This window comes from Epinephelus lanceolatus, chromosome 21 (genome assembly GCF_041903045.1).
Source record: "Epinephelus lanceolatus isolate andai-2023 chromosome 21, ASM4190304v1, whole genome shotgun sequence".
NCBI lineage: Eukaryota > Metazoa > Chordata > Actinopteri > Perciformes > Serranidae > Epinephelus > Epinephelus lanceolatus.
In genome coordinates this window covers 28,083,408-28,104,060 of record NC_135754.1, presented here as the reverse complement: position 1 = coordinate 28,104,060, position 20,653 = coordinate 28,083,408, and the positions used below count along the sequence as shown (strand labels likewise).

The 20,653-nt window shown below is 44.8% G+C and overlaps 1 protein-coding gene across 2 annotated transcripts; it reads left to right on the top strand.

The window, feature by feature from the left end:
* Nucleotides 1-344: 344 nt before the first annotated feature.
* Nucleotides 345-20,353, top strand: synpo2lb (synaptopodin 2-like b). Of its 2 annotated transcripts, none has more exons than XM_033610521.2 (5): nucleotides 345-601; nucleotides 8,630-8,781; nucleotides 8,890-9,144; nucleotides 9,311-9,699; nucleotides 17,240-20,353. In XM_033610521.2, the coding sequence occupies exons 1-5, from the start codon at nucleotides 500-502 to the stop codon at nucleotides 19,918-19,920; spliced, it is 3,579 nt and encodes a 1,192-aa protein (XP_033466412.2). In that variant the 5' UTR covers nucleotides 345-499; the 3' UTR covers nucleotides 19,921-20,353. The 2 variants fall into 2 exon arrangements, with proteins under 2 accessions (XP_033466412.2, XP_033466413.2); XM_033610522.2 differs by lacking the exon at nucleotides 345-601 and adding an exon at nucleotides 7,223-7,373.
* The last annotated feature ends 300 nt before the right edge of the window (nucleotides 20,354-20,653 follow it).

Genomic DNA, 20,653 nt, shown 5'->3' with positions numbered 1-20,653 from the left:
AATTCCTAAAATATTTATATCTAAGGTTGGGGTGCTGTGGTTAGATGAAGCCGCGGCTGCTGGACAGACCGGCTTAGCTGGGGTCAAAGAGGGAGTGGTGATGGTGGTTATTTCGGGATTGTATATCAGCAAGCATCCCGTCCTGTACAGAGTGCTTGAGAGTGACATGGCAAGTGTTGAATACAAGTGTGGATGCACATACACACACACACACGCGCGCACACACACACACACACACACACACACACGCACTTCTGCCCCTTCTCACCCTCCTGAGCTCCCACCCTCCGACACAGCATTCCAGTGTAAGCAGATGAAAGCCAGCCACCCCCTGTCTCCTCATGGGTGGAGTGATTCGTCGTGGTCACAGAGAGGAGCGGGAGGCAGGAGACTCACACACTCACATTCACAGAGTGTGAGGAACTGAAGACGGGGGGAGAGCAACTTACAGTACGCACAGTCACACTCGCACACAGCAGGCTGTGAGCTCGGAGCAGGGATGGTAGCAGAGGAAATTGTGGTCTCCCTCTCAGGAGGTTCCCCGTGGGGCTTCAGACTACAGGGAGGAGCAGAGCAGCAAAAACCTCTACAGGTGGCCAAGGTACAGTGGAGCCTACGTGTGTGTATGTGTGCGTGTGTGTGTGTGCATACAGTATGGTGCAGAAAAGACGTACTGCCAAGGTGGTAACATGAGTAGATGGGTTTAATAGAGACTGCAGCTGTTAATTGCAGTCTGTGGCTTTGATGGTCAGTCTTGTGGTTTGCTATGTTTGTAATTCAACCTTTTATTTAGAAACTTTACAGTCGGCATAAAATCTGAATAAATAAATCGTTACTTTGGTGTGGCTATGAGCTTAAATCTGATGCTTATCAGTATTTCTAGGGGTGTAAATAACAAAACACAAGTACTCTTGTCGTGTAATCGTCGAGCTTCAGTATATGTACTTTCACCTGTAGTTTGTTTTCAGCAACAGTAGTTTTTTAAAGTCAGGACTTACCTTTGGAGATCATCACTGAATTGGAGAGGGGTAAGTTTGATAGGTGAAGTCATATTTAAATGTTCATAATCAGGATGTCTTTTTACATTAAACTTCTGCATCTGAGTAATTGTTACTCAGGGAAAAATGCCAATGTTCCTCTGTTATTTAAGTAGTTTTGATTTTGCTTGGACTATTGGTCACGTCCACATACGACGCAAAAGGTACCCAGGGTGCATTGGTTGTTGACGTTCTGGGACACCCTGTCAAGTTCTCTTCTTTCAAGATTACACTTCCGTTTTTACAGCGTTTACATACAGTCTCTTTCAAAATAAACGTGCTAGGATGGTACAAAACTACAAAAGCACGTGGCTAGGTTTAGGAAAAAAAGAACACCGTTTGGCTTTCGAATCTTACGGGACACGAACACTGCTCTCTCGGGTGAAAGTCGGGGTTTGTTTGACCCATCCATCCATCCCTTTCGCTGCCTTTACTTTCGCCCTTGTCCCGCTGTGCTTCCCCCTGACACCGCCAGGCACAGTTAAAATATAACAGCAAGTGGGCGGGTATCATGCTGACGTTAAAGGAAGCCTTCTTTTGTTGGTCTCTGACGCTGCATGTCGCTGCCCAAGCGTCAGATTTCAGCGACTTCAGAGAGTGTTCATGCTCTAGACTCGGGTATTTAGAAATCCCACAGTTATCATTTTCAGTACCGTCAAAAATACAGATGCTCCTCTTTCTGTTAAACTGATACGGTCGGAGATGCTGCATTCAGGGAATGTATTGTAGTGCACAGCACATGCCACCAGAGGTCGGTCTCTACTGGTAGATCAGGCAGTTGTGATGAAAGATCGAGGGGTGGGGATAACGTTACAGGACTAGTTAAAAAAAGCCTCTGCCCCTGTTTGGAGTATTGCCACATACAACTTTATCTTGAGATGATGTTTTCAGCTACAAAAGCAGTTTATTAGCCACAAGATTTTAGTCATGACTTCATCTCCGTTCAGCACGCTGATATGTCTGTATCCGCCACATTGACAAGTGTCATTGGGTCCTCCTGCAAGTAGGGCGCTTATTTCCTATCTATTCATTATCCTTTGGGCCATGAGTCTTAAAACCCAGCAAGACTTGTCTAAGTAGGCTAATTGTATTTTCACAAATACCACTACATGCTGCATACCTCACTGAATACAATACCATCTAGGCCTAGCTCTGACCACAAGTCATCTTCTCTCTACAACAGCACCTCTGGGATACACTACAGTTTTCTTGTACTCATATGGCTGCAGCCAATTTCGGTTTCCCCTGTTGTGATTCATCTGGGTTTGTGGGTTGGAGAACAGTGTGAACAGCATGTTTAGGGGTTGATCTTGACTCAGGTTTCATTGCTGCATCCTGATGGCGATCGTAGAGTATCAAAGACTAGCAGGAGTTTCTTTTAAATAGGTCGTTGTACAGTGCATACATGTGCACACATTCCATTGTATGCGCACAATTACACATATATGCAACATGCTAGAGGTGCAACAATTGATTGATTAGTTGTCAGCTATTAAATTAACTAGTCCATACCCATTGGTAGCTTTGTCAACTTCTACCTATGCCAATCCTCAATGCCTATGTGCAGTTTCACATAGATTGACCACGTCAGTGAGTAGAAAAACGTGGGACAGACAGAATGACTGTGATTATGTACAGCATACCATACCACGACTTAGTCATACCAAAAATTAGAAAAACAAACAAACATTGGTCCACAGGAGGAGCCACAGCGATCGGTCGCATTTTAGCCATTTTTAAGCATTTTTCTGTTGTTATAGCGCCACCCAGTTGCCAATTAGAGTTAAATTTCTCCAGTCACCTTGAGGCGTCCTGTTCTACATATCTACCAAGTTTAGTAAAAATCGATATGGCGGTTTGGCCTAGATAAGAAATTAGCTCTCTAGCGCCCCCATTTTGTTTGATGGGGTCAATAATGGAGGGGTCCCCTCAGATTATGTGTGGTCATATGCCTACAAAGTTGCGTGGTGATGGGTGAAACCCTTGAGATGTTATACACCTTTATGTGATGAGCCACGCCCTCCGCAATATTCATTGCCTTATAGAAGCTCAGTTTTAGTAAGTTTTCCAACTTTTGCCAAAAGGGAACTTTAGATATTGGTCCCTAGATTATGTTCACCGAGTTTCATGCAGATCGGTCAAACTTCCTAGGAAGAGATCGATTTAAAGTGTTTTTCAAAAAATCCAAAATGGTGGAAAATCTATATAACCAGTAGTTATGGGCTCTTGAGGCAAATTTGTTCCTCATGAGGAGAGGCATCTCTGTGCAAAGTTAAGTCATTTTTTAAGGAAAAAAAGTCACTTTTTTCTGATTCCAGTTGCTTAAATGTGGATATTTTTGGTTTCTTTATTCCTCTATGAGAGTAAGCTAAATGTCTTTGGGTTGTGGGTTGGGTGTCTGTGCTCATATAAGCAACATGGGTGCTTGAGAAGGAATAAAACAATCCAACACATTCTGGGTTTCCCTCATAACTTTAGTTAAGTCCGAACACAGATCAGTCAAATCTATGCAAGCTCGACTCTCTCTTCTTCTCCTGTTATTATTTTTTCAACCACAAGAACTACCAGCTGCCTGAACAGTGTCAACACGCGCAAATACCTGATACCAGAACATCTTAACAATACTGTAAACACCAAGTATGTGTAAAGAAGATGGTATGTATAAAGACAGCAGTATACTAAATCTAAGCGTGCACTATGATGTTTACAACACCCAATATCACTCTCAGGCTCGATACTTTTAAGATATGAAACAAAAATAACCCAGTACCAAGGTACCGTAACGTCTCCAGTCACATGATACCTGCATTGGATCCTTTTTGCACCAAGACTCCCCGCCAGATCAGCAAACTTTCTGTTGCTGCTGTCTCAGGAGCCACTCTCCCTGCGCGAACTGTCAGTCAACATCTGCCTGGTTAGCACGAACTAACACAGCAGCAGCAGCTAACATCCAACACTGAGCCCTTAAACTGTCACAAACAAAGTCACACCGAAATGGTTCGACTTTGTTGTTCAGCCTGTTCATAACCTTTAGGAAATGTTAGCCATGCAATGCTAACAGTTAGCCAGGTCATTGAGTGTGTGCATCCGAGTGGACTCTCACCAACTATCCCCAGCATGGAGCTCACACTCCCGCAGCAGTAGCTATAACCCATACAGTCTGGTGGTGTGGTGAATTCAAGCATGATGTCCATGACCGAGTTGTCAGTTTAGCGTGCCGAGATGTCACCAAAACTTTCGAAAGCAAAGCTACACTACATGCTACTCCATTTACATTATTGGTATCGAATCAAGTACTTTATTGGTATTTTATCCAGTTTGTAGGATTTATTGGCATCTATCTAGCAAGCGTGCCAAATGTGTAGTGTAACTATCAAGGCTGACGCAAAAATGAGGAAATGTAAGTGACTTTTTCCAAGCCAGTGTTTGGTTTGTCCATCCTTGGCCACTGTAGAAACATGGTGGACTCCCTATAAGAGGACCAGCTCCGTATGTAGACATAAACCGCTCATTCTAAGGTAACGAAAACAAAATGATTTTTAGTTTCCTGTGATTATACACAACAGAAAACACAGACAGGAATACTGTATTCCATATCTTTCAATAGATGCCCCTTAATCCAAAAACAGACATATTAATCCACAGTGAAAATAACACATGGCTGACAATGAAGATTTGTCGTCGTCACATATTTTTCAGACAAAATAATCCAATTTAAAGCTCCGGGATTTTTTTTTTTTTTTTTTCACGTCTGGTTTCTCCAAAAGCTTTTCGCATCTGTGTTTATGTTTGTTGACAGACCAGAATGTTGTCTCTAATAAGAAAATCTATTCTGGAGAGGAGGAATGCGACCTCGCTCACACTGACATGAAAAGTTGCCAGGTCACTCATAAGCTGTCATAACCTCTGATTCAAAATGGAGGTGGAGTGTCTCTGGCACCAAAGGCTACTCTTTATCCGGGATTTTCAAGCAGATAAGGTCACCTTTGATGAGAGTTTAATCAGTGTGTGCTTCCTCTTGTTGGTGTATGTATGTGACCTGCCATTTGTGTGTGTGTGTGAGGTTGAGCATACCTCAGATAAGCCCGGTTGGGAATGGAGCACAAACTAGAGGATCAGAATAGCTCATTTAAGAGGAGCTGGAAGCAGAGCATGGAAAAAGGCCTCTTGTTCACACACTCATACACTTTCACATCTCATAAAGTTTTTAATTCTAGTATTGTGAGTATTTTTTTTGTTTCTCGTCACAGTAGTGCCTGTCTTTCATTGTCTGTCTAGGAATGTGGTCAGTTTTCCTGTAAGGTTTTATTTTGGGTATGTAGGGAACACATGGTGAACGACAGGCATCCCCCTCAGTCCAGAACGGTGATGCAGCTGTTCAAACCCCCTCTTTCATGATTGTGCCGTGTGTGTGTGTGTATATGTGTGTACATTTGTCTGAGGGGGAAAGTACGAGATCGACAGCTCGTCCTTGCATGTGCTTGCCACACTGGGACTACTGGGTCAAGAGACACTGATAAAGGGGAATACCGAGTCCTCTTGAGAGTCCAAGTAGGTGCGAGAACACACTTTCCTCCCCTCAACATTTTTCACAGTGATAAGGTGTGTGTGTGTGTGTGTGTTAGGAGACTGAGCTGAGGGCCTTATCTTCTTATAGAGGAAACTGCAATCTAGTGGACAAGAATACTCACCTCACCCACCCCCACCCCCACCCCCCCACCACAGACATACTTCCTGAATGATCCTATGACATCATCTCTTAGCGACCTCCAGGAACAGCTGCATGACTTCATGAGTTATTCTGATACAGGGACAAGGATGGCAGGAGAGCTGCCTGTTTCTGAACACTGGTCATTGAGCTTTAGGTCATTTCACCAAAGACTGATTCGACGACAACAACCCCGCCCACATTTACTGTTTGCAGTGGAAACACTCGGGTCTAGGTACCATGTCTGAAGGGTTACTGTTGGCTCCAAATGTACCATACTGAAAGTGTTTCGAAACGGGGCTTAACACCATACAACCTGTAGGAGTTTTACAGGAAATACACTGAAGTAATAATCTGGATGACAGCCCATTATATCGATACTGAGATGGCTTAAAGGGGCAGTTCACCCCAAAATAAAAAAACAACTTGTTTTTCTTCTTACCCTTAGGTCTATTTATCTGGTCCTGTTCATACGACAATGATTTCAATGGAAAACGGTAAACTCTAGTTGCGTTTTGGTTGCCTGAAAATGTTTTGAAAACAGGTTCCAGAGTGCAGTTCTTTGGAAACAGCTCCGTCTCTGTTGTCATGCAAACTTGCAATATGCTGCTCCTCTGAAATGTGCTAGAAAGTCGACCATCACAACAACAATGGTGGACTCCTGAGCTCTGTTTGTGCTGCTCACCCTGTTGAATTTATCAACGCGTCTCCAGCAAAGTGTAGATCTTCTGTAGCAACTCTATCTCGTCGTCCGTCCAGACAAACGTTTGTGCAGTTGCCATTTTGTTTGTTTATACATCACCGCCAACTACTGGCCTGGCATGTACACTACAGCGTTTTTGGTCATTTTTGCGGATCCGTGTGCACGGTGATTGTTATCAAAACGTTGTCATCTAAATGCGGAACTTTTTTCAAAACGAAAATTTCAACTGATAGTTTTTGTATAAACATGGCCTCAGTCTAGATTATTTTGGTGTAAGTTGCTAAGTGTTCGGCTAGTGGTGCTCAAAGTGCTCGACGGCATTGTCTCTTTTCAGAAATCATGACCTGGTTACTCAAATTAATCTGCAGACACTGTTGTGAGCAGTAGGAACCGAACTACACCAGCCAACCGTATCACCGTGCAGAGGGAAGTGTGCGTTTACTGCTAGCTCACCGAGCACCACTGAGCTAGCTAACCGTCGTCCATGAGTAGATGCAGGCTTCTTCAACAATCTGTCGTTGCATCATTTTAAATGTTCACATTTCTCCTCTTATTGTCATAATAAATCCAGTTTGCATGTAAATACGTCACAGCCTGCATTCTGCTCCCCTGCTCTCCCTGTTTTTCCACTCTACCTGCCAGCCACGCCCCCCTCATCAAGACAACTCCACTCACCTGTGCACACAGCTGCTTCTCATGAGCGCTCCCTCAGTGCCAGAATGTTCTTTACCTCATTCAAGACTTTCCAGCACTCCTTACCTGCCTGATCACCTGTTTCCGACCCTGCCTGCCTCTGACCTGTCTTCGTCGTCTGTTTCCCGGTGAACTCACCACCCTTCTGTCCTTGACCATGAGCTCTGCCTCAACATCTCTGGTTTTCATCTACCTGTGGCTGTGTGGTGTTTTCCTGCAACGACGATTCAGCGTGAGTGTTTCCACCTGCTTGCCAGTTGTCTACTGCAGCTCAGAGACTATCTGTGTGATGTCACACGCTGCCTTGTGTGTGTGCTCTCCTTTCACCTACCTGTCGGCGATGGATCAGGGGCCTGTCAGCCCCTAGATCCATCGCCTGGCCTTCACTGCTGCTCATCCCTTGTTGGCTCTGCTGCTTTGCTGGACTGCTCCTCTGGTTCCAGACCCTTCGCCTTCTCAACCACACCATCAGTAAGCCCCTGTTTGTTACCTCTGCCTGCTAGCAGACTGAACTGTTCGGGTCCGAGGACTCACATCCTCGTTCTTGATCCAGCTTCTGAGTTCGGCCTGGTCCGTTCCCTGGCCCCTGAACCCAGAGACTGTGTGTGGGCTCTGAGCCTGAAGAACTGTTTATTCTGTGTTTAAATAAAGGTCATTACCAACTCTCACTGAGTGCTATATTTGCGTTCAATCACACTTGTTACAAAATATGCTGGTGGCTGAACTACAAGCTTTTGATTGACACCTCACATGAGCCAATAGCAGCTTCCATGTCCTCTCCACAGCCTCCAGTTGCCAACAGGGCCTGTGTTGCAAGGATGGGACTGCTTCTCTTCTCTGGTTACAGAGCCGATCAATAGACAACAGTTGGTCTGATGGATTATGGGTCCTGTAGTCAGTGACACTCCTGATCTTGAGCGCAGTTCTGAACTCATTCCTGGCATCACAGACTGTTATAACAACCCCGTAACAAATGGCTCTTCTGTCTGTTGTCTTAAGGGAAAAAAACTGTCTATTCAATTCAGACTTCTTCTTTTCCAGAAGTGTTTAATATACAGTGAGCTCCTAAATACACATTTCTCACTTGAGGTGATTCTGACTGTTGGGTAAAAATTCAGAGCGTTGCCTTTCAAATGAGATCATGCATATTAATGGACTAAAAGTGGAACAAGAACAGTTTTCAGTTTACTTCGGGTATGCCTTGCACAGGTGTTTTGGGTGACTTTAGTTACAGGAAGTTCCTTAAATCTTAACTTTTATACCACATGAATTACTGGATATTTCCCTGTAAGAAATCCCCCTCCTGGTTATAACTTATAGACATATAATGGGTGACAATGTGTCACAAGTATTGTTCTGTTGTAAGGGGTCACAAGTCAAAGAGGTGGGGAACCGCTGGTCAAAAGTTGAATGATGTGTCTATAAATGAATGTAAAGGTCGTGCTTTTCCCACAGCCACAGGTATTCTAACCCCTGTCCTCTCTGCAGGTACGCAGGCGTAGCAAAGCATGTAGAGCTGGACTGAAGGAGCATGACGAGCTGGTTGCCATTGGCGACCACATGTGTGCAGAGCTCAGTCATGCTCAGGCCATGAGCCTCATCGACACAGAGAGCTCAACACTCAACCTGAGGGTTAAAAGGTCAGAGCATGGACTCACATACTGTACATCACACAGACTTTGTAACGTGAAGCTCTTTTTTAACAAATCGATTCATGTTTTACATTTTCACAACTTGTGTATTTCCAGGGCTCCTCCTGGATTCCACTGCTCCACGGGGGTCCTGTCTCCCCCCGCAGGCCCCTTGCCCTCCCACTGTTCCTCCATCCTCTCCCCCAGGGGCGTCACTTCCCCTCCAGACAGTGAGGCGTACTACGGAGAGACAGACAGTGATGCAGATACACAGTCACTCACACACCGTCGCCAACGCCGCACACCTCCTCATGCACGCTCACCTGCGCGCTATGACAACCAAGAAGAGGAGGAGACCTCAGAGATGAGCGGGTAAGGAACGGAGACTTCCTGTTTTCAGTGTATTCTGTCATAAAATTTTTCTTTTATCAAGCTTTTTAAAAAGCTGCAACATCAAACCAAGGTTTCCTGTCCATATCCTGTCCAAAAAGAATATCTCCCACTACAGTGTTATAAACTCTGTTGCGTTTCCTCTCAGGTATGAGAGCGCCACAGATGTAGGCCTTTCTATGCAGGGGCAGTGGGACGGTCAGGGTCTTGTCGGCGTCCCTCGCAGAGAGCTCATCTACCAGCCACTCCAGACTGAGTGGACCACTCCAACACACACCCCACACACTTTAACCCCTCACACACTCACACCGACCCCTGATCAGGGGTTAATGGAAGCAGAGGGAGAAGGGGACAGTGGCTTCCAGGAGGCAGGAGGCTGCATCGGGCTGGCCTGCCCACCGCTTGTGTCTCCAGAACGAGCGAAAGAGGCTTTGATGTCGGGCTCTGGTAAACATCTGGTACCTATGGTGGGACCACAGCAGACCCCAGTCAGCGACGAGCTCTCCACCACCTACATGGACAAAGCACGGCAAGCCAGTGAGTATATCTTCATACAAAACTACAGCGCACTGTCACAAGTAAATTTATCCAGAGAGTACAAAATGGTTAACAAGCAAAAAAGAGGAAATACACATTTGAAGTCACACACAACCATAATGATTTAGATCAATTCAGACACAAAAACACTGTTACTACTGTGTACCTGTTACTAAATACCAGGCTGTTCTCATGCACTGAGGGAAGTAAAGATGGAAGTAGTATAAAGAGCAAAGGTCCGTGGTTGGAGTGGTGGATGGACCACAAAACACAGGACTTTCCCCCAGGAGACTGGTGTTTGTGTACCGTGTGAAACCAAGTTAACTTTGAGTTATTTCAACGTACATCGTCACATTACCTTAAGTACGTAAGTTTATGTTAAATATGTGATGTGACTACAGCCAACCATGTTTCTTTTCCTTAACCTGACCTACGTAACTTTACTTTTCTAAATGTAACCTATATAACTTTACGTTAAGTACTTTACATTATGTATGAAACTTTATGTTAAGTATGTAAATGTAATGTCCAACCATCTTTCTTTTCCTAAACCTAACCTATGTAACTTTACTTGCCCAAACTTACCTTTAAACTTAACATAACTTTATGTTAAGTGAATTACCTTAAGTACTTTACGTTAAGAAGGCCTACTTCACGTGATGTCGCCCAACCATGATTATTTTCCTAAACCTAATCAACATAACTTTACTCTCCTAAATCTAACTTTAGGAACTAACTAAAGTAAGATTAAATCTAACTTTGTGTTGAGTACTTAATGTGATGACGCACAACCATGATTCTTTTCCTAACCTGCGTAACTTTACTTTCCTAAACCTAACCCACTTAACTTAACATTAAGTATGTAAGGTGATGAGGCCCAACCATGATTCTTTTCCTAAACCTAACCTACGTAACTTTATTTTCATAAACTTAACCCATGTAACTTTACGTTAAGTACTTAACGTAACAACACCCGACCATGATTCTTTTCCTAAACCTAACCTGCGTAACTTTACTTTTCTAAACCTAACCCATGTAACTTTACATTAAGTATGTAACTTTACGTGAAGTACTTCATGTCATGACGCCCAACCATGATTCTTTTCTAAATCTAACCTATGTAACATTACTTTCCTTAACCTAACCTTTTAAACTTTACTTGCCTAATCCTAACCATGTACCTTTACGTTAAGTACGAAACTTTACGTTAAGTACGAAACTTTACGTTAAGTATGTAACGTGACAATGTCCAACCATGTTTCTTCTGAAACCTAACCTACGTCACCTATACTTAACTTTAAACTTAACTTAACATTAAGTGAGTTACCTTAAGTACATAAATTTACTTAAAACTAAGGGTTTTTTTTACTAAACCTAACCCACGTAACTTTATGTCAAGTACGAAAAGTAATAAGGCCCACCCATGACTCTTTTCCTCAATCTAACCTACGTAACTTTACTTTCCTAAACCTAACCCATGGAACTTTACGTTAAGTATGTAACTTTACATTAAACACTGTGACAATGCTCGACCACGATTATTTTCTTTAACCTAACCTTACTGGGATGCTAATTAACTGGGCACTAATTCATTGGATGCCATACAAACAGTTGTATAAGGATATGTTGCAAATACATACATAACATGCAAGCCTGTGTGCACACAAAACTACACACGTGCAACAAATTACCCAGAGGCAGTGTAAAAGAGGATACTGACTTCTGCAAATCTAAGTTTGTCAGGTGCTACCAGTAAGAGTTTAAACATCAATAATCATTTCCACCTGACACTAAAAGTACTTAAATAAGATTAAGACATTTACTGATACTGTAAAATCCTTTCAAACATGTAAAGCTCAAGAAAACACAAACACAGCACCAGTGAAGTGATGACAAGAAGTTAAGGTGGCCATGGAAAAATAGTTAAAGGCTACCATGATCTTATTTGTGTTCGGTAATTATACCTCGTCATCATAGTTATTTAGAAAATAATGTATAATTAATGTTACAGTGCTAATTATAGTCCTGTGCAGCATGCCACTGATGTGATATCACTTCCACCTACGCTAAATACAGTTTATATCTTGGATGTAAGTTTGGGTTCAAACTTCTTCTTCTGTGAAGTTTGAGAATGTAACACCAGCTTTTAACCAAAAACAGAAACCTCTGTAGTTTCTCACGGTGATGCAACTATTTCAGTGTTGACTGCAGGGTTTTTGCTTATTAATTTAAATTCCAAAGATTCCCCTGGTGTCTCCGAGGGCATTGGCTGTGTAGTCTTTAAGTTTATCAACAGCTAGATCCCCCTCTAGTGGTGGTTTTCTACATCTGGAGCATCCAGTTACATTTACAGGCTGGTGGTGATTGGGTGAGATACACCAGATACCTGCAGAGATATTCCACCTTCCCCCTCTGTCCCCTGAAACAGCAGTCCATCTCTTCTGTCAGTATTCAGAGCATTTGCCTCGCTCGCTGTATTTATAGGCATTGAAGCTTCTGATCGACAGACTGAATGCAGCACTGACTTACAGGCCACACAGCTGACTATGTGGTGTATGAGTGTGTGTTTGCATGAGAGTGTGTGTGTGTGCTCAGCAGGCTTCACACTGGTGAAACTTCTCTGTTCCTTGTCCTCAGATGATTAGTTGAGTCATTGATTAGTCAATAAACAGCAAATTATCATAATTAAGTCATTAATCAAGCTAAGCATTTGCTGGTTTTAGCTTTTCTGATGTGAGGGTTTACTGCTTTTCTCTGCTTTATATTGTTATAAATCAAATGTCATTGTGTTTTTTGGCTGTTGGTCGGACAAAACTGTCATTCTGAAGTCGTCTGCTTTATTTGTGGATCGTAATGATGTGTTTCTCAATAGATTTAGACATTTTATAAGCTAAAAAAATACTCAAAATAGTTTTACATTTTTGGAAATACACTTCTTGCTGGGAGTTATACGAGAAAATCTATACCAGATATCTGGATGGTAGCTAACCTGGCCCTATCCAAAGGTAACAAAAGCCCCGTTTCCACCAAACACTTTCGGTATGGTACCTTTGGAACCAACAGTAACCCTTCAGACATGGTACGTAGACCCTTGTGTTTCCACTGCAAACAGTACTCTTAAATGTGGATCATTGAGTAACATTACAAGTTAACGTTCCAGAATTAAGTTATTTTTATTCCACTCCAGCTAAAAGTCACCCTACCAGCCTTCGTCTTTAAAGCTCACTGATGAACATGTTATAGTTCGTTAGCTTAATCTGCACAAAAACAGAGGTGTAGAAATGACAATTCATCAACAGTTACGTGCCAACAAATGAAAAGACGCAAAAGTGGAATCAGACTTCCAGAGGTAGGAAGAAGTCATTGTTTTACAAGTCACAATTAAGTCTCAAGTCTTTGCACTCAAGTCCAGAGTCAGGTTCCAGGTCCTAAATAAGTCAGAATGCTCTCTTCCCCAAATGTGATGCCATTTTAACAACAGAGTAATAAAACATTAAATGTACCAAAATCATGAATGCTTTTTAAAATTTGTATTATTTTGTTAAATTAAAGTTGTTGCGTCTATCTGTAATTTTCAACCAGCATATTTTGCAAACAGCAATTTTTTGTTGACTACTGCGTCGTACAACAAAGTTATAGTAATGTAGTGTTAGTTCTTTATGGTTCTCTCCTGCAATTTGATTGGAAGCTGTCGGATTTCTTCAAACAAAGTTGATCATCTGGGGAATTAAGTGTGGACTTGCTGGAAATTATTAGCGTTAATGTTGATTAAATAATTAAAAAAAGAGGAAAGCTCTGATCCTCGTCACATATTGATGTTTGGTAATGGACCCACATCCACATATGATGTCCAAGGTACCCTGGGTGTGTTGGTTGTTGACGTTCTGGGACGCCATGTCATGTTGTTGGACCCATGCACCACCCCTTCCGCTCGCCCTAGTTGGACTTTCGCCTCCTTAACTTTTGTCCTTGTCCCGCCGCATTTCACTCTGGCACCGCCAGGCACCATTAAACTAGAACAGCAACCGACCACATATTATGCCGGTGTTAGTTGGTTTCTTACGCCCCAAGTCACTGCCAAAGCGTCGGATTTCAACGACTTCGGAGTGAGACCACGTTCGGAATTTTTTTTTTAATCTTTGGGTTTGGGGGAAGGTATCAACTATCGTCAAGCCAAAAAGCTTAAATCCAAGTAAAGCCACGAGTCATTGGTGTTTAAGTCCAAGTTGAGGTGCAGGTCTTTTTTGATTTTGATTTGGCATGTGAGTCCACATCTCTGCAAACTAAGACTATTTCCCAAAATGTTAAACTACTCCTTTAACCCATTACGATTCATCATCCTTGTTTGGTTAAGTCATTGTTTCAATAAGGTAGTGACGATCACAGCTGATCAAACCGGATAACTATGTGCTGACTGAGTCGTGACTTCATATGAGCGAACGTTGCAGTAATGAGCGTGCCATCATCTGGTGAATGACTTAGGTCAGGGCTTTACTATGAATGATTAGGATGATGAATGATGACTGAGGTGTTCAGGGACCTGCCCTTTCTCACGTTACACACACACAGACACACAGACACACACACACACGTATGCATTGCCTTTGGCTTTGGTTAAATGATTGTTAGCTCTGCTGCTACAGAGTTGTGTCTGTGTAAGCAGCAGCAGAGTGCAGCACAACAGTAAAGAGTTATGACCGAGCTCCTCTATAAACTATAATTGGCTTTATGAACTCATACACACATACACAAACACACAGATACACACACTCAGTGACACTACTGTCTAAATATCCTCTGGCGAGGGGGTCTTCCCGTCCTTGTGTCGCTCTGTGTGTGTATGAGACAGAGACTGGACAGGTGTTTGATGCCTGTCAGACAGACAGGAATAGTGGGTTGACATCATGCGTTGGTTTGGGTTGCCGGACACAGACAAAGGTCTTTACATGGGCTGAGCCCTGGAGAGAAGAGCTGGAAGACAGAGACTAAACAGGTCCCCACTCAGAGCAGACCTGGACGCTGCGAGGGTGTGTGTGGGAGGGTCTGAGGGAGTTTAAGGACACACACACGCTCACAATTGTGAGATGAGGGACCTCACATCTCCTTCAGGGTCAGACATAGGTGGACACACAGTCCCACACACCGTGTACGCAGGTAAGACACATTAAAATCCTTCTATGTGCGTATACTCATGTACACACAGATTCACTCATGTTAGACGTGACTGTTGTTTTTCTTTTTCAATTTTAGAGAAACGTCAAGGTTATTGTTATTGTTGTGCTGTAATGGACTTGACTGATGATCCTGATCTGTGAGGCTAAGTTAGCAAGTCTTATTTTGTGGTTTTAGGGTGTAAAAGTGAATCATATAAGAGGTTGTGTCTATACTGTCATGCTTTATTTACTCGATGAAGCTATGCTGCTTATTATGGGTTGGATATATAAATGAAAAAAATGTTTAACCACGTCAGTTTGCTGGTTGGTGAGTCCACTACTTAGGTCCATACTGGATAGGGATGAAATTTGGTGCAGATATTCATGACTGTGGTAAAATCCATATTGTGGTTTTGAGTGAAATGTCTACAAAGCTATTGGAAGGTTTGTCATAAACTTGGGTTTAGACATTCATGTTCCCCTCAGGTATGAATTCTTATAACTTTCGTGATCTCTTTAGCTTGTCTTAGCAAACATCTGTCTTGAGCCGCAAAACATATGTGAGCCCTGTAATAAAGGTAACACAGCCTATTAGGTCTGAATTACATTACATTACATTACATTACCAATAGGTCTAAATGAGCATTCACTACTATGTATTACAACAGGGTGGCTACTCTGCAGTAGGCTGTTTATTATTATTTGGGCAGCGTTGGCTGTGAAAGCAAATGATTCTGTCCAAACACTATAATTCTCAGTTTTTTTGGATTTGGAATCAAGACTCAAGACTAGCCATCGCTATTGCGGTTAGGCAAAATTTCACTCCGACCTCATCACATATCGACGTTTGGTCATGGACTTTCCACATCTAGATACAACGTGCAAAGTACCCTGGGTGCGTTGGTTGTTGACGTTCTTGGACACCGTGTCAAGTAGCATCCGTTGTCTTCTTTCAAAATACACTTTGGTTTTCGCAGGAAATTTAACGTTTACATACAGTCTCTTTCAAAATAAACGCACTACATCCGTACAACACCACAAATTGATGTTTGTTTCCTTCAATAACAAACACACGTGGTTGGGTTCAGGAAAAAAGAACAGGGTTTGGCTTTAGAATCTTACAGGACACAAACACTGCTCTCTCAGGTGAAAGTCCATGTTTGTTGGACCCATGCACCACCTCTTCTGCCCGCCCTAGTCGGAATTTCGCCACCTTAAGTTTCGTCCTTGTCCTGCTGCATATCCCCCTGACGCCACTGGGCGCAGTTTTAGCTATAACCGCAACCGGCAGCATATCATGCCGACGATAAAGTACAGCTTTTTTTGTTGGTGTCTGACTCTACAAGTCACTTCCCAAGCGTCGTATTTCAACGCCTTTGGAGTGAGACCGAGCTCGAAAAAAAAGAAGACGAAATTTGCAAATTTTCACAAACCATATTTTGTATTTTATTGTTTATTCATTATGATTGTTTGTTAGCCAAGTTGTTTATACATGTCGATTTATCATTTGCTCTTGTCCCCGTTTGTAATAAATATAATCACTATAGAGGATATGTTTTGGACAGGGGGTGCAGGGGAAGCTTTCCTGCGTGCTCGGTCCGCTGCTGGCTGCAGGTTGCCAACTCCTGCCCTAGTGCCATCATTGGGTCAAACAAATACTTGGGTTTACGACCAAACACCAGCCTCGTTTGTTGTTTCTAATTAGAAATGATAATATGCTACGCTAAGATGTGTTAGCATTTAGCTCTCAGAGCCATTAACATTGCTGTAATTTGTTGTTCTCCTTTACATCTTGTTATATGAAGTCTTTGCTGGAGGAATGTTTGAACTTTTCAACTGAAATATCAAGTTTGACATTGGGACTGTGTGTTTGTTATGTCTCGGTGAGCTTGGCTGCGTAGAATGAAGATGTGTGTGCACAGAGGCTGCATCAGACTATAGTTATGTAGTGAGGATATTCATGTGAGGTGAGCCAAGGTACTAAAAGGACTCAAATAGCTTTGGACTAAGCAGAGATACACATGTGCACATGCTGGCGTGCGCACACACAGGCACAAACAAGCATTTGTTCAGGAGTGACACTCTGATCTAACCTTCCCAGTGTGTGAGACTCAACTCTGGAAAGCAGCAGGAATTCTTTGTTCTAAATCCACAACACACACTCCTGTCTGTCACTGGTAATCCTCATCACAGCTCCTCGCTGTGATAATACTGTAAAAATCAGCTGCTGCTCACAGTCAGAGAGGGCTATCACGCTGTTGTTTCCATTATTTGTCGCTCTGTGCCTTGTTAGGTATTCAACAAAAATCCCATGATTGCTTCTCTCCTTTGTATCATCTCTCTTTCAACACATTTATTTTGGTGTCTTTCCTCTTCCTGTCTTGCAGAGCTGCAGCGTGGGGAGAGTGTGGTGGAGAAACAGGTGAAAGAAGCTCGCACTAAATGCCGCTCTATTGCCTCATTGCTGACTGATGCTCCCAACCCCAACTCGAAGGGGGTGCTTATGTTCAAGAAACGCCGGCAGAGGGCCAAGAAGTACACACTGACCTGCTTCGGCAAAGCTGAGGGAGACAGAGGAGGGGAGACAGAAGGAGACACAGGAGGGGAGACAGAGGAGGAAGGAGGAAGCTCCATTCTGAGTGGATCAGAGGTTGACGAAGAGGGATTCTCTGCATCGTTTGACCCTACGTGGGACACAGGTTATCTAGACCTGCTGGACAGAAGAAGCTCTGCCTGCCCGTCAACCACACCAACAACTCCAACAACGCCAACAACCAATCACAGCTCAGTGCTGGACATCTCAGCTTATCAGACACCAGGACTTTTGACCTCTGTCAGTCAAAGCCCAGGGTTGGAGGTCTCAGGGCCGGAGAGCTCAGCCTATCAGGGCTCAAGGCTGGAGAGCAGCATCACAAAGCAGCCAATCAGTAATCAGCCTGCACACATGTCTCCTCCAGCTGTGGCCCTGACCAATGGGGGGTTGGTGGCTGTGAGTCGGGCTAGTGTTGTTCTGAGTCCGCCCTCTCAGACGCCCCTTCCAAGTCAAAACGGGCAACATGGCAACCCTAATCCCAGTCCGAACCCTAATCTTAGTCCAGTCACAGACTCAGATCATCACATGAATCCAAGTGTTCTGAACCGCACCGCGCGCCCCTTCACCCCAGGCCCCGCTGCTCCTCGTGCGTCTGTAACCTCTGTTATGTTTCGCCCCCCCCAACCCAAACCCACGGCCATGACCATGGCGACCAAACCTGTGGCGGCCGTCTCCATGGTGACGATCCAGCCTTCTCGCCTTCAGTCAGGGCCAGATGCGAGAAGAGCGGTGTCTAGCACCTCCCTGTACATCCCTCCAAGAAATAACAACAGCAACACTCCCCCCTCTGTTAACTCGCCTCCCTCCTCTCTGTCTTCTGCAGCTTTCTCCCAGCCCGCCACAAATCCGCACACATTTTCCCCTCAGCCCGCAGCGTATGCTCCCCCCTCCACCCCATTCTCTTCGTCTGCTCAACCCTTCTCCTCTACAGCTCCACAGCAATTCCCCTCTCCTCCTGCTCCTGCTTATCCACCTCCCTCCACCTGCATTCCTGCTTCTCCCATCTCCCCTCCACATCCCCCTGATCTGACTCAGTCCTCCTTCCATGCCCAGCCTGCTCCTCCTCCTCCTCCTCCTCCTCCCGCCCAACCTCCTCCATCTCCATCTGTCCACCCCTACATCAACATGACAGGTGCTGTGACTCCTGGTCCCCATGCTGCCGTGGCAACCGCATCACCTACCCAGGCTCCTGCCGCCGATTCCCTGGCGACACGTGAGGAGCGCATCTCGGTCCCTGCCGCTCGCACTGGCATCCTGCATGAAGCCCGTCGTCGTAGCAACAAGAAGCCGATGTTCTGTGCAGTCCAGAACAAAGATATTAATCCAAACCCAGACTTGCTGTCGATGGTCCAGAACATGGACGACCACTTTGGGAAAGTCACAGGCGCCGAGCCCGGAGCTGCGCCCAGCGGGGAGGCCGGGCATGAGTCAGGGCCTGAGGAGGACTGGCTGAGGCTGGGGGCAGAGGCCTGCAACTTCATGCAGGCTCAGCGAAGACCCAGGCCACCTCCTGTAGCTCCCAAACCCCAAACCCCTCAGGTGCCACAGCTGGCGGGGAAAGGAGGTGAGCTGTTTGCTCGCAGGCAGAACAGGATGGATCGCTACATTGTGGAGCGATCTCCCTCTGTCGCTGCAGCACCTTTCTCTCCCGCCCAGACGAGGGAGTCCTCGCCCACACCTTCTCTCCCTGCCACCTGGAAGTACTCATCCAGCATCCGTGCTCCTCCGCCCATCAGCTACAACCCCCTCCTCTCTCCCTCCTGCCCTCTGAAGGCCCAGAAGAAGCCTGAGGTGTCAAAGACAAAGTCTGGGCCAGCTGGATCTAAAGGTCAGAAAGCCGGCCTCAAGTCCGTGGATGTCATGAGCCACCAGCCCTACCAGCTCAACTCTACTCTGTTCAGCTATGGGGGCGGGGTTCCCCAGCACACCTCTACCTATCAGCAGCAGGGAGGAATGACAAGTGGTCCTCAGAAGACAGCACGGGTGTATGAGGTGAAGCGCTTCTCCACGCCGCCGCCAATATCCACAGGGCCCGCACTCAAAGTTGTTGTACCCCGATCAGCTACAACACTTGGAGAGCCACTGTGGTGCTCTGATGTCACATCTCCCCCACCCACAGTTGGCCCCACCCCCTACCAACCCTACCAGCCTCAACCCCAACCTCAGTGGGCCACCTCCCCTCTGTCTCCCCCACCTCCCCCTGCCCCTACTGCTCCACTCCCTCAGCTCCCCACCTTCTCTGCTGCCCCTGCTCTAGTCCAGTCTCCAACTTTTTTGCACCTTCCACCCTCCAGCAACACGCAGGCCAACAGGCAGTTTAAGAGCGCCCCAGATCTGAGTCCCGTCGGCCCCGCTGGTGCCTCTCGGCCAGCATCCAGCAGCACTCACCCGAGCAGAGTCCCCAGACCCAGGTTCAGCACCTCCAACCTGGGTCTGCAGCCTTGCGTCTGGCGCCCTGGATCCACTACGCACTAAAGCGACTCTGCTGCGGACATGATTAACCACGGCTCTGTGGGAACACGGAGCAACATTTTTTAAATGTGTTTTAAGTATTGTAATATTGTTATTCAGATCTTCAGCTTGGGGATTTACCAGCCACGTTTTTATCACAAGATCTGTTTGTATCAGCCACCCATGTAGCACATTTTCTCACTTAAATTTAATCTTGTTGACTCATTTATTCAAATGAATTTGGCTGCAGTTAGAGGGAACACTGTTTTGCAAAGGAAATGTGATCTGGAAACAAGAGAAAAGTAAAAAAAAAAAAAAAAAAAGGGATCAACGGCAGATTGAAAGGGACAGAAAGAGACACGGGGAAGCTGGAATAAAGTTCTGTAAATACTGTATTGAATGATAAAGAATTAAGTGTAAACATAAAAAAAGAAGAATAGAGGATGTGACAAGACAAGAGTGCTGAGAGAGAGGTGTGGGAGAGGATGGGAAAACGATGAAAAGGGAAGCACAGGAGGCTCTGATGAAGGGACATCATGGAAACATTTGGCCTCATTCACTAATACGTGCTTAGAAATGTTCCGACTTTGTGCACAAAATATGAGTGCCTGCAGAATGAAGCGGGATTTATACTTATGCAGCAGACCTTATGCACGTCGCCTATGCCGTTGTGAGCATTTATACTTGTGCGGTGGTGTGTCTGATAGAGAGAGAGAGACATAGAGACCATTTCAAACACAAGTACACAAATCAGCTT

Excerpts from the sequence above, each read along its gene's own strand:
- synpo2lb (XM_033610521.2), top strand. The coding sequence starts at position 500 with ATGGTAGCAGAGGAAATTGTGGTCTCCCTCTCAGGAGGTTCCCCGTGG. Across the intron at positions 602-8,629 it reads AACCTCTACAGGTGGCCAAG|GTACGCAGGCGTAGCAAAGC; the intron begins GTACAGTGGAGC and ends TCCTCTCTGCAG. Across the intron at positions 9,145-9,310 it reads GAGACCTCAGAGATGAGCGG|GTATGAGAGCGCCACAGATG; the intron begins GTAAGGAACGGA and ends GTTTCCTCTCAG.